The sequence below is a fragment of the Magallana gigas genome, chromosome 3, assembly GCF_963853765.1.
Source record: "Magallana gigas chromosome 3, xbMagGiga1.1, whole genome shotgun sequence".
In the NCBI taxonomy this organism is placed as follows: Eukaryota; Metazoa; Mollusca; class Bivalvia; order Ostreida; family Ostreidae; genus Magallana; species Magallana gigas.
Genome location: NC_088855.1, coordinates 28,870,207 through 28,883,098, shown reverse-complemented (window position 1 = coordinate 28,883,098; position 12,892 = coordinate 28,870,207). Strand labels below are relative to the sequence as shown.

The 12,892-nt window shown below is 34.6% G+C and overlaps 1 protein-coding gene across 1 annotated transcript; it reads left to right on the top strand.

Moving 5' to 3' along the window:
* The first annotated feature begins 475 nt into the window (after positions 1-475).
* LOC105321836 (serine/threonine-protein kinase TAO1) lies at positions 476-12,454 on the top strand. Its single transcript, XM_011420302.4, has 18 exons — positions 476-633; positions 1,998-2,226; positions 2,652-2,723; positions 4,549-4,650; positions 5,499-5,544; positions 5,732-5,881; positions 6,472-6,624; positions 6,929-7,104; positions 7,331-7,522; positions 7,918-8,064; positions 8,214-8,384; positions 8,803-8,937; positions 9,274-9,402; positions 9,746-9,943; positions 10,126-10,365; positions 10,692-10,904; positions 11,260-11,442; positions 11,784-12,454. The coding sequence occupies exons 2-18, from the start codon at positions 2,095-2,097 to the stop codon at positions 12,030-12,032; spliced, it is 2,688 nt and encodes an 895-aa protein (XP_011418604.2). The 5' UTR covers positions 476-633; positions 1,998-2,094; the 3' UTR covers positions 12,033-12,454.
* Positions 12,455-12,892: the final 438 nt, after the last annotated feature.

Sequence of the window (12,892 nt, the reverse complement as noted above, 5' to 3'; positions counted from 1 at the left end):
ATTATTTTCTATAACACCCCCCACCAAAAAAAAGGGCAACAAACATGCAACTGAAAATGACAAGGACACATAATTTCTGAATTGATGAACTGATATATGATGGGAAATATCATTTACTTATTGGCAGACTAACCATGCTAACTTAAACATCAGATTGTTTTGAATTAATAATTTTAAATATTTGATGGAGAAAAAATGCAATCATATTCGCACTGCCCAGAATAAATAACTTTTTAAAAATGAATAACTGAGGTCATAACGCGTGGTTTGTACTGTATAAAATCCGGTCGGGTTATTGTATGATCGACACGCCTATGTTTAGATGTAGATCCGCCCACCTTATGTTTTGGTATTTCAGTGCGGACCTACAAATTTTTAAAAATCTCGCCGGATAAATCTCGTCTAACATACAGGAGAAGCTATTGCATTACATGGTCCTTAGATAATTATAAGATGAGCCTTATTTATTTGTATAACTTAAATTCACATAGAAATACATTTAGCGAAAAAACCCCGGTCAGCTCAGCGCATGCGTAAATGTGGCCATATTAGAAGGGAAAAAAGAAAACCGAAAGAATTTTGAGAGTTGACAAAAACACAGTGAATAAGGGAGTAGGAACAACATCTTGAAAAGTAATAATGATTTATAGTTCTTTGAATATTGTGATTATATATATTATCATGGGGATTGTACATGCTAGATAGAAGCTTGAAACTAAACAAGGACCCCGTTAAGAATTGGATGATGTCCACTCCTGTGTGTATTTTATGTGTTTATTTGCTTAGGCAAAGGTGTGGACACTTTGAAGGGTGTTGCTAGTGCTGGTAACTTTGGAAAGAATGAATGGAATTGAAAACAGTCAATATGAAAATGATAACTGTTACTATAAATACACATGTTAACCTCTCCTGAGCCAGAGGGAAGGTTGCCCCAAGGAAGTGTAACCTTAGCACACTTTGTGTACTGTTGAGCCTGGTGCTGTCACATCGGCTCATGTCATTTCAGTTTTACCCCCATCAGCATGATTTATAATGCAGGTTGGGTGACACTGCCTTCTAAATTGTTCTTATCTCACTATTTTGTGTGCCCAGCACTGGGGTTGTCTGGAATTTATGTATCAAGACAAGTATATTTCAGCATGTTCAGTGACATTATTTTATCTTTTATTCGCCTAAAATGTTTAAATTTTTTAATTTCAAAGTCATAGATGCATTCAATTGGTTATAGTATAAGTTTCTTGATTACTGTGTGTAATGTGTTGTAGGATTTTTATTCGTCCTGTAAATTCACGTTTGGAGTATCACTGTCAGTTATGTACCAAAAGCATCATTGATTGCTTGTCAAATATCAGCAATCACTATTTGTTCAATGATTGTCAATACTTATACTTTTGATATAGAACTTTGAATTGAATATCATAAGACAGCTTTTTCGTGAAGTGTTCTGTGAAAATACAAAAAGTTGGCAGTTTGCATATTTGAATTAGACACTTTCTATGTTCAACATGCATTTTTTGTGTCCACTTGCTAGAAAAGGTTGAATGATTTATTATTTTAATGCTGCATTAATTTGTTTAGTGTATTATGCTACAGAATTATAATTAAAGAAATTTGACAGAAATTCTGCAACAAAGTCATGAAATTATTTACAGACTCTGATGGAATGCTGTGATTTTACATAGGGTATTGACCCATGTGATCCTTAATCAATTAATGATCACGCCTGGGAAATTATTTTTATCTTTAAGTAAAAAGTTGAAAACAAACTTGTGTGAAAGATATTTAATTGGCATAGTATTTTGACAGTTATGCAATGCCATTGGCCCTGTTGCTGTCATTCATGTCTATATTGATAAATCTTGATGATAATACATTGTATGTAACAGATGAGCATAATGAAAAGTACATGTTTTTTGAGGGTTTTTTTTTGTAAGGTGATACAAGTTGCAATCCAAATTAAGTTTTTATTCATCTCACTTTTATAATTTCTATTCCAGTGTAAAACGCCTGTCAACCTCTTGCTGAAACCACTTAACAATTCATACGGAAGCAAGACAATATGTAGAAGACATGTAGAATAAGTATTCAATAATTATGCCGGCTTTACCACGCCCTGGTCAAACTAAAGACCCAGAGGTTGCTGCACTGTTCTCCCAGGAAGACCCTGAAAATATATTTTATGACTTGAGAGAAATAGGCCATGGCAGCTTTGGAGCAGTATACTATGTAAGTATACACTACATATACCTACAAATTTGTATATTATTGTCTAGCTACTAGCTAACACTTTAAAAAGTGTGCAAGACATATTTAGCAAATATTTTGTTGGGATGTGTGATGTTGTTCATATACATTAGAAATTACACAGTATGTTTGTAGGTAGTATGGGTTGAAATGTTTGAAGTCATATTGGAAAGTATAATATCTAAACATAGAATCAAATGCTTAGCTCTGAGTGAGTAGAAATAGTATATACATGCAGTTTTTACATGCATGCCCACTGTATTTAACTGGTCACTGGTTTTGGTCAAATGGAAGGAAAGCTCAAAATAAGAGATCATGAAGATGAATTTGTTTCTAAATCAAATATATTTAAGGGTCCATTTATTTGTGTAAATTTTTTAATGTGATATGTATTTCTTGAATTTCAGGCCAAGAACAAGATCACGAAGGAAATCGTGGCCATCAAGAAGATGTCCTACAGTGGCAAACAGGCTGCTGAGGTAAGCCAGCTAAAACAGCAATTCATTGATTAAATAACAATGGGGTTTATACAAATATAGATTTGATTACTGGGACAGTTCAGGCTTCATAAGCAATAATGTTTTGAACTTCTATCAGTAAATACAGAAGAATTGTGCTTTTAAAAAAAATTGAACAAAAGGTGATGCAGGTTGATGCATTTTTTTTTTTCAACAAGGCAAATGATGTCAATAGTATACTTGTATTTGATCATTCACCCAATCACTTGGCCTGTTTCGAATAAAAATTAGATTGAACGTGAAGAAATTTAGAGTCGACAGTCGTAGTTTTGTGAAAGTTTTTATTTGCAAATTGGGGAAATTTACACTAGTTCCTTGGTAAGCTTAAGGCAAATTTCTGTATGTGTAATGAATTTATGTAGCAGCTGTCTGTGTTTTATTAACCTTTATATATTGGTAGTTGAAATGTGTGCAGTTAATTAATTGTGAAACAATTTAAATCAACATAATTATAGATAGAAATTTCAGTTATTTGTTATTGTAAGTATTGACTAAGTTTACTTCCTATTGCATATCCTTAGTACTTCAAAATAGGTCACAATACATGTCGCTCATCATGCCCCCCTCTCAGATAAAACATACATGTCATAAGATTAGATAATACGGTGTTTTATGAATATTATCATATCTGATTGTTTTATTCGACAAAAATCACCTATCGGGTATTTGTTCAAGGTGGTTTATATTAACTTGTGTGTGTTAATACCAACAGTGCCTTGTTGATCCTATACTTAGTGCATACATGGAAGGTTCGCCACGTACTTAATAGGAGGCATTTAAATAAATAGTCAACAATAAGGCGATGATGGATTGAGTTTCAGTTAAAAATCTAGAAAGTTAAATGTATGCACAAGTATTTGCTTATCAATCATAAGAAAATGAAGTACAAAAAAACAGACTTGTGTATTGATTGATTTTTATGAAATATTCAATAAAGAACTACTGTAACAGTGTTAATAATTATTGATCTCCCAACCCTACCCCACCCAATCCCCACCAAAAATTAAAAAATGTTTTATCAAGAAAGAAGAACACCCATTGAAACTTTTTGTATATGTATTTATAAACTCTATAGTCTATATTTTCATAGAAAATATGAATGTTCTGTGGTTTTTTCACCCCAAACATAAAAGACAAAGAAAAAATAGGGAAAAATATATTAATGATACATTTAGTTATTCACCAGATGTCAAAATATGATTTTAATGAGTTTATCCATAAATCAGAATTTCATATGAAAACTTTGAACTAATTTTTCAAACATCTGCAAGCATCCACAATTTGAATATATCTGCACAGCCCCTCTGAGTCATCCAAGAAAGCGAGTGAGCTTGCCAGCATGTGTTGTAGTCAAATAAAAAATTATGTAATTTTTCAGAGTTCAGAGGTCATGAAGCAAAGCAATGCACTTTGTGTCAGTTGTCAAGATACAAGGATAAATCTAAGATATTTGCCCTGTCTGCGAAGTAAAATTATAATGAATATTATATCATAGGTCATTGGTACAATTATCTCCAAACTGCCTTATGATTACAAAAGAAATCAAAGGTTTGGAAGGGGGGGGGGGGGGGTTAGAATAGATTTTTTGTGAAGTAATTTGTTACACCTGTATTTTAAAAGGTGTGGTAGAACAGCAACTCAAAACTTACCTCACCTGTAATTAGTAACATGATTGATTTTGATGAATATATAATTAATTGATTCATACAATGTACTATATATATATATATATCCTATGTTACTGCCACTAACGTGCTTGTTTCTTTGGTATTGATTCCCCAAACAGAAATGGCAAGATATTATCAAGGAGGTGAAGTTTCTGTGTTCAACCAAACACAATCACACCATCAGCTACAAAGGATGCTACCTGAGGGAGCACACAGCCTGGGTAAGCCCGCACTGTTTGTTTGTTTACATTGGTGGAAGCCATCGGTTTTATGGGGCTACATCCCATTAAGATCAAGACTGATAACAACAGAAATGTAGCTATATATAAATTTATTACTTTATATTTATTATTGACAGGGGTTGGAAATTTGTAATATTTAATACTCTCCAAATGTCAGAAGAGGGGGGCGGGGGAGTTGAGATTTAAATATATTGATAGACATACTAGCAGTAAATTTGTAATATTAGCTATGATTTTTACTCTCCAGTGTCAGAAGTGGAAAGGGTTGGGGAATGGAAGAGGGGGGAGAGAGTGTGAGAGTTGGAGGAGGGGGGGTGGGAGGTTGAGATTTAAATATATTGAAAGACATACCAGCAGTAGTGATGATGAAAATATATCATAGGGTGGGAGAAAAATACTACAAAGCATCCATTTCTGTAATGATGAGTAACTCTGTGTTTACACATTGGTGTCTATTGATCAGTCTATGAATTGATAGAATCCGTACTGGTTCAGTGTGACGAGAAAGTTGTATGGGTTCAATGACTCCTACATCTTGAAAGATAATTACGTAACATTCTGTGGAAAGATGGGGGCTGAATTCAATTTTTCAAGAAGTAGATTCATGGGGAGAGTGTTTAATTGTTTTATTTTATTTATGGGGATCAGATATTTAGTACCGTAATTTATTGGGTGTAATGTTTTACCAATCTGATCTCAATCCATTGCAAAATTGCATCTTATTTAGGCACTGTGGGGACCATGCATTCTACAGATACGATTTGATCAAATTGAAAAAGTGTTGGTGATTTATTTTCTTTAATGAGAACACATTTTTATGTTCTTAGCTGGTGATGGAGTACTGTTTGGGTTCTGCATCAGATATTGTAGAAGGTATGTGCTTTTTCATACAGTTTCCCTCTTTTAGAAAAAAAATTTGTAAATCTGCAAACTGAATGACTGAGTTAATCAAAGTGAAGTACAGAAGCACCAGTTCCAAAAAAAAAATATGCAATTTAAAGAACTGTAGTCTTGATACTAAATCGTTTTATTAAAGTACTTCTAATTTTTTTTTTTTTAGTCCACAAAAAACCTTTAAAGGAAGTGGAGATTTCTGCCATTTGTCATGATGGTTTGCTTGGATTATCTTACCTACACAGTCAAGGGAAGATCCATCGAGACGTCAAGGCTGGCAATATTTTACTCACAGAAAGTGGCATTGTCAAGCTAGGTAAATACTTCAACTTTCAACTTAGTTTCCCTTTTTTTTCGGGGGGGGGGGGGGGGGGGTATTTTGTGAATAAGTAGACTGTCTATACTCCTAATTAATGAAGTTTAGATGCATATAGGAATCACCTGTGCAATCTTGTCTAGTCTGTAAATTATGATGGGAAAATCATTGGAAGTTCATAGAAAGATTGCTTATGACCTAAGAGTGTGTTATGACATTTAACCGGGGTCATTTTAGCAAGGTCTAATTCACTGAAAGAAAAAGTTCATAATTGATTCATGTTTCTTGTCCAGTCCAATTTTTTAACAGTGAATGATTTGAAGTTCTTATTTTGAGAAAGTTTGCTTATAACCGAAGGGTATCTTTTGATCTTAACTTAAGGTCATTTTCAAAAAAACACATTTCTGTCTTGGCTGTTTTTGAAATGATTGGAATCTTAGTACTTGTACTTTACAAGAAACATTAGAAGGTTCTGTTTCCCTCAAATATGGCTGAGTAAATTACCCTATTTAGTATCCTTGATATCTACATCTATGTATATGCATGGTCAAGTTGATTTAGATTTACATGTATGACATGTACTTTTACAGCTGATTTTGGTTCAGCCTCTATGATATGCCCTGCTAACTCCTTTGTGGGTACCCCTTATTGGATGGCCCCTGAAGTCATACTGGCCATGGACGAGGGACAGTATGATGGAAAAGCAGACATCTGGTCCTTAGGCATCACATGTATAGAACTGGGTAAGTACAGGTGCATGCATTTCATCATACATAATTTGTACATGACCAGATTTGTTAAAAAAAAAAATTTGTAAGAGAAATCTGCGAAATTACAACGTGCCAAAAATGTTAAACTTTCCACCTATCATAACTCATAAAAGTTACAAGGTAGAGTAAGTACCCTTGATTATTTGGTTACCTTAGTCACTTTTGAGTTTGAAGGTCATTCATATAGGTCAAGGTCAAAGTGATTAACTATTGTTGGAGTTATTTGTTGTTCATCATTGGTATGGATTAATATCATCTTTGTTTTATATTATTTCAGCTGAGCGTAAGCCGCCTTTATTCAACATGAATGCGATGAGTGCCCTATACCACATAGCTCAGAACGACCCTCCCACCTTAGCGGGTGGAGAGTGGACTGACGACTTCCGGAGCTTTGTGGATTCCTGCCTTGCCAAATCTTCCTGTGATAGACCCTCTGCAGAAAAACTGTTGCAAGTTAGTGTCTTTGATTCCATTCCATTATGTATGATAAATATATTTGTATTTATTTTCTTAGTATACTAATCAAACAGTGCAGGGCAGGTTGATGCATTTTTTTATGTTACATGATTATGTTAATAGATCTTAAAGAGTGTGATTTGTCCAAACGTTTTGAATACAAGACAATAGGAAATATTTTATTTGGATGTAATTTCAATTTGTTTTTATCTTTACTCTTTAGCATATATTTTTAACGAGGCCAAGGGCCGGCAATGTGATTCTTGACCTGATCCAAAGAACGAAGGACGCAGTTCGTAAGCTTGACCACCTGCAGTATCGGAGGATGCAGAAGCTGCTGATGGTGGAGGACATTGAGGGCGATATAGACAGCAATGGTCCTGACGACAACATCTCCACAGACGAAAACTCACAGGTAGAAAACAATGTACTCTTATGTTGTTATTGGACTTTTCTCAAAATTGTTGTGTTTTGTTTGATAACACCAAATGAAAAACTTGTTGATCTTGTATTCAAATACCAAGGTAAAAAATTTCTCTTCCCTCCCATCACAATGAAACCCCCAACTAAATGGAACGAGGGGGTGGCAGGATATTAAGTAGAGAGGAAGGGGGTAGGGTAAATATAAAAGATGGCTAATTTGCATTGTAATGACAGAATAATGAGAACATTAACAACAACAACAAAAATTTTCTCTCCCCCCTATCCGCTAAAACCCGAAATTAGGGAGGGGATTAATATTGGGGGGATGGAATGGGGTTGGGAAAGAGTGAAAGATAGACTTATAGCTGATACTCTGTGTGTTGACAGGATGATGAGAACATTGACAGCAGTAAGTCCAGCAGTATTGCCAGTCATCAGAGCGGGGTCAGCAACAACAGTAAATCCAGCTCGCAGAACAGTCTCCAGATCCCACCCAGCGACGAACCGGGATTCTCTAACTTCCGACATTCAACGGTACGTATCGAATCTGTTAAAACATACACGGGTAACCCTGTTCAAGAGAAAGACAGAGAGAGAAAAAAGTGCTTAAATTTCAATTACATGAATAAAAATATAACTGAAAATACAATAAGTTTTAAATTTTCACTTCTTTCGACTTGCAGTTGTCCCAGGCCAGTGGACGGAGTGAGCCAGACACCAACAACTTTGCCACAATACGTCCAACATCTATCGTCACAAAACAGTTTAAGGAGCACGAACACACCAATGAACTGAAGGAACAGTTCACTGGGTACAAGAGGATGAGGAAACAGCACCAGAAGCAGCTACTACAGGTGTGTAATCGACAGACTAGGGGATTTGGATTAAATTCTGATGGTCAAATTTCATCTATTGTCCAAATTATATGGATGTAGAGAAATATGCTTTTAGATAAACAATTTTTCTTAACAACTTATCACTTAATATGAGCTATAAATTTGTGGGTTGGTATTCCTTAAAATATTTTTTTTTTTGTGAGAAAGGGACACTGTATAAATCCATGTATATTGACACCCAACCCCCTCAAAAAAGATCAGATAATTTTCAAAATTCCAACAAATGTGTATCAAGTTTATTAAACCATGATGTAAATATGTTGCATGAATGTAATAACAGATTTCTTATTTACACGTAGATGTCTGTATACACATGTATTTCTATTTCATTAGATAGTGGATACAATTTGTAATTAAGTTGATATAACATTTTTAGATGGAGGCCAAATTTGCAGCGGAGATGGAGGAACATAAAGTCAGACTGGACAAGGAGTATGATGCTGTAAAACAGAACTTTGTCACAGAGCTCGAAAAATTACGCAGGAAACAGGCCGCTGAAATCGATAAGAAAGTAGGTTGTTTCGTTTAAATTTGTACTCTCAACCCTTATTGTATTTACATAAGTATTCATAAATAAGAGTAAAACTCTTGATATTTTTTATGCTGAAAGTGGTAGGAATATTTATGGGTAGTCTGGAAAATATCTTTTTTTAAAAGGCAAAAATGATATGCTCATGTACAATTAGATAAATACTCAAATGAAAAATATATTACCTATTGAATATTTTTGATAAATCACTACTTATTCAGATTTCAACATTTGAAATGTAAATAGGTCTGCTGTGACAGTTAAGACAGAGGATTGAAATATTTTCAAGAGCATGTAAGTGATTTTTTTCTCTTTCAGAATAAGACGCATCAGGCCATGGAGGCCAAGTTAAGCAAGCAGATAAAACAGCAACAGGACACAGAGAGGAAGAGCTTCCTTAATTTACAGAAGAGGGAATATAAACTCACAAAAGAACAAATGAAGAGGGTAAGTATTCCAAGTGTACTGGCCCAATATGACTTTAAGTTACAAAATGTGATAAGAATTCTTAAAAATCATACATTATTGGGAGGAGAGATTTGGCAATAGGAAACTTTTAATAAATTTGTGTCATAGTTTTGTGTGTTATTGAATAAAGTGTTGAAAAAAAAATGAAACAAGAAAACAAAACAAGAACAAAACAAAAAAATAACAAACGAAATTGCAGTTCACGCATATCTTAAAAAACACAAGCTTGTTAATTGATTTTACTGAATTGTTTTATACATCTATTCATTCCTTGGCTGCCTAGGAGTTGTGTTATTTAATTTGTATACATGTTGTGTTGTAGGAGATAGATAATAATACACCAAAGAAGGAACGAGACGACACGCTTAGAGCGCATAAAGACAGGCTTCAGCAGCGCCAGAAAGAGGCTGAGGAGAGACAAGCCAAGACGCACAAGGATGCCATGGAATTTGAACTGCGCAAATTCAAGCGACGGAAACTAATGTCAATGCATAAGTTAATGCAGGATCAACTCAGGGATGTAAGTGGTTTAAATCTTTTTGCTTGTTCATGGCAACTTATAGATATTTAAGTTAAAACATAAGAAAAAAAAATTTCTTAAAAATTTATTTATTGTGAGTATAATAAAGGTAAATTGTCCAAATTTTTGTTATTTGATGGGTATTTTCATTAATGTTTAATATGACTTCATTTCTTTTGCAGGAATTAAATAAACAACAGACTCAGTTAGAATATGAACATACTATGTTAATAGGACACCATGAATCAACTCAGGATTTAGAATATAAGCAAATAACTGCTGTACAAAAAATGAAGGATGAACACTTGAAGAAACAGCATCAAACTGAGAAAGAAAATCAGAAAGAGTATAATGCAAAGGAGGAGCAACAGTTACGGAAGAAACACGCCTTAGAACATAAACAACAGCCTAGGAGTCTCAAGGTGGGCATTCATAGTCATAACATGAAGTATTTTTTACAGGGTTATTTTCGTCCTATGTTATCTTTAACTATTCTACACTTTCAAATGGTTTGGCCCTGTTCTGAATTTGCCCAGACACAGTGCATTAAAAGAGAGATACATGTAATATGAAAAATTTGAATTCCTGCTTCTTCATTTTAATTCAATGCACTGGACCCTGAATTACCTATATGCACTACAATGTACGTTTGTCTTTAACACTATTCCTAATTTTTTTTTAAAGAGATCTGTTTCATAAACGTTAATCTTTTGTGCAGTCAACTTAAATTATGATGTATATTTTTCAGCAAAAAGAACTTCAAATAAGAAAACAGTTCCATGAAGCAGTGGAAACGCAAAGGAAGCAATATAAGGCTCTCAAGGACCATGTGTTGGCCAATACGCCCAAAAATGAGCAGAAAGCAGTTGCCAAAAAACTCAAAGAGGAACAGGTTCGGAAACTCAATCTTCTGGGAGAGCAGTACGAGGCCAGTATATCAGAAATGCTGCAACAACAGAATGTAAGTATTTATTGGCAGAAAGATGGCAAACAACATTGAGGTTTTACTCTTGTTACCGTACTCTGGAAATTCTGTAATGCCCAGAGTACTTGTCCTTGCCAATGCATAGTAAAAATATCAATTAAGTCCCTTTTTGAAACTGGATTGCATAATGTTCCTTTTAAAAGGAATAAATATGTTTGATTATGAATGTTCAGTAAGAGACTTCTTCACTGCTTGTACAATTACTTTCTATGTATTAAGTAAAAGACCTAATTAGAAAAAAAAAGAATTCTTACACATCATGTGTGTCTGCTGTTATTGATAGAAATTGGATAGGATTGATTTTCATTTTTTATGACTCTGCGAATCACAGATGAGATTGGACGACTCCCAAATCAAAGAGGAGCACGAACTGAAACAACGACTGCAACAGGAACTGGAGCTGTTGATGGCATATCAGAGCAAACTCAAGATGCAGATGGAGGCACAGCACCAGAGGGAACGCAAGGAGCTGGAGGATAGGGTGTCATTACGGAGGGCTCTTCTCGAGCAAAAGGTCAGGGTCACGCTGATTAACGGATGTTCCTGGTCCAGAAATGATTTTTCAATGAAATACTGTAAAAAAAACTTTTATTTGCGGCAACCTTATTTTATGAATTGACGAAGATATTAGCTGTTTTGTGGCGAATAATTTTTGCAATCAACCCTTATTTACACCCATGGTATTATCAGTATATAAGTGTATTAAAGCTAACATAAATTTTTTTGTACTGTTTATGTTTGAAATATACCTAGTATTCTTATGACCACAGTTTGATGTTTGATTTTTCGAAATTTCAAAGTTTTCTTTCAGCACATATTGGCTGTATTTCAAAATTTCGTTCTTTTTTCTTCTAGATGGAAGATGAGAGAAACAGATTTAGTGCTGAGCGAACAAAAATGATCCGTGCTTTACAAGAGAGACAAGAACAAGAGATAGTAATGTTTGATAAAGAGACAGAACAGTTGGGACTGAATTCGATTAAAGTGGCCGAGGCCTCGTGTGACGGTTCGTTCGACGACGAGGTCAGCCTTCGGGGCAGCATGATCAGCCTGACCCAGAGCAGTAGTAGCAGTTCTTTTTCAACCCAGGCCTATAATACGTAATAAACATATAACGTATGTGTAGAACTCACTGTATCTGTAAAAACAAAAAAAATACTGTCTACAATACCAATGTTACATCACCGCGGCAATCAAAGCATCATTATTTTTTCTTTTTAATTGAAAGAAGAGATTGGACGAGATTTAATTTTTATTTTTTTTTTGGAAAAAAAGTCACATATTTGTTCACCCTTCCATTGACTGTATACTTATTAAACAAACAAAATATATGTACATGTGATTCCCATACCATGTGATTTTACTGAGATTTAAAAAGAAACGGGGGAAAAACCTAATTTTTCCAGCCCATGGCTTGGAAACGAGGAGTTTTGCTTTACCTCATGTGAAATGGCTGTTTCGTGTGAGCCGTAAAATACCATAACATCAAACTTGTTCGGGGACAAAAAAAATAATTAATTCGAAAATTGGTGCATAGCATACGGTCGTCACACAGTATCTGTGGGACGCGTGTGCAAAGACCGGTGATAGGAGAGCAGTGCTAATGCAGGTTGTTGTGTTGCCCAGGGCCCCCCCTAGGGTCCAGGGTATGGACTTCCAGACTTGTAGAAAAAGGCCAGCTTACAGTCAGAAGTAAACAGGGCTTATGCTACGAGCTGACTGGACAATTCAACAAAAAAAGGCAATATTGTTTCAGATTATCACAGGATGTTATTACAATAACAATAATTACAATGTGAAATACTAAACTACAAATTATTATGATAATAAATATATAGTATAAAAAATGTGTGTGTGTGTTGCAATTTATTGATTTTTATTCCTTCTGCAAACTTGTATGTGTCTGTTTCTCCAACTTTTATCTGTAATTGATGATTTTTTTTTTTAATGAAAAATCAGATGCT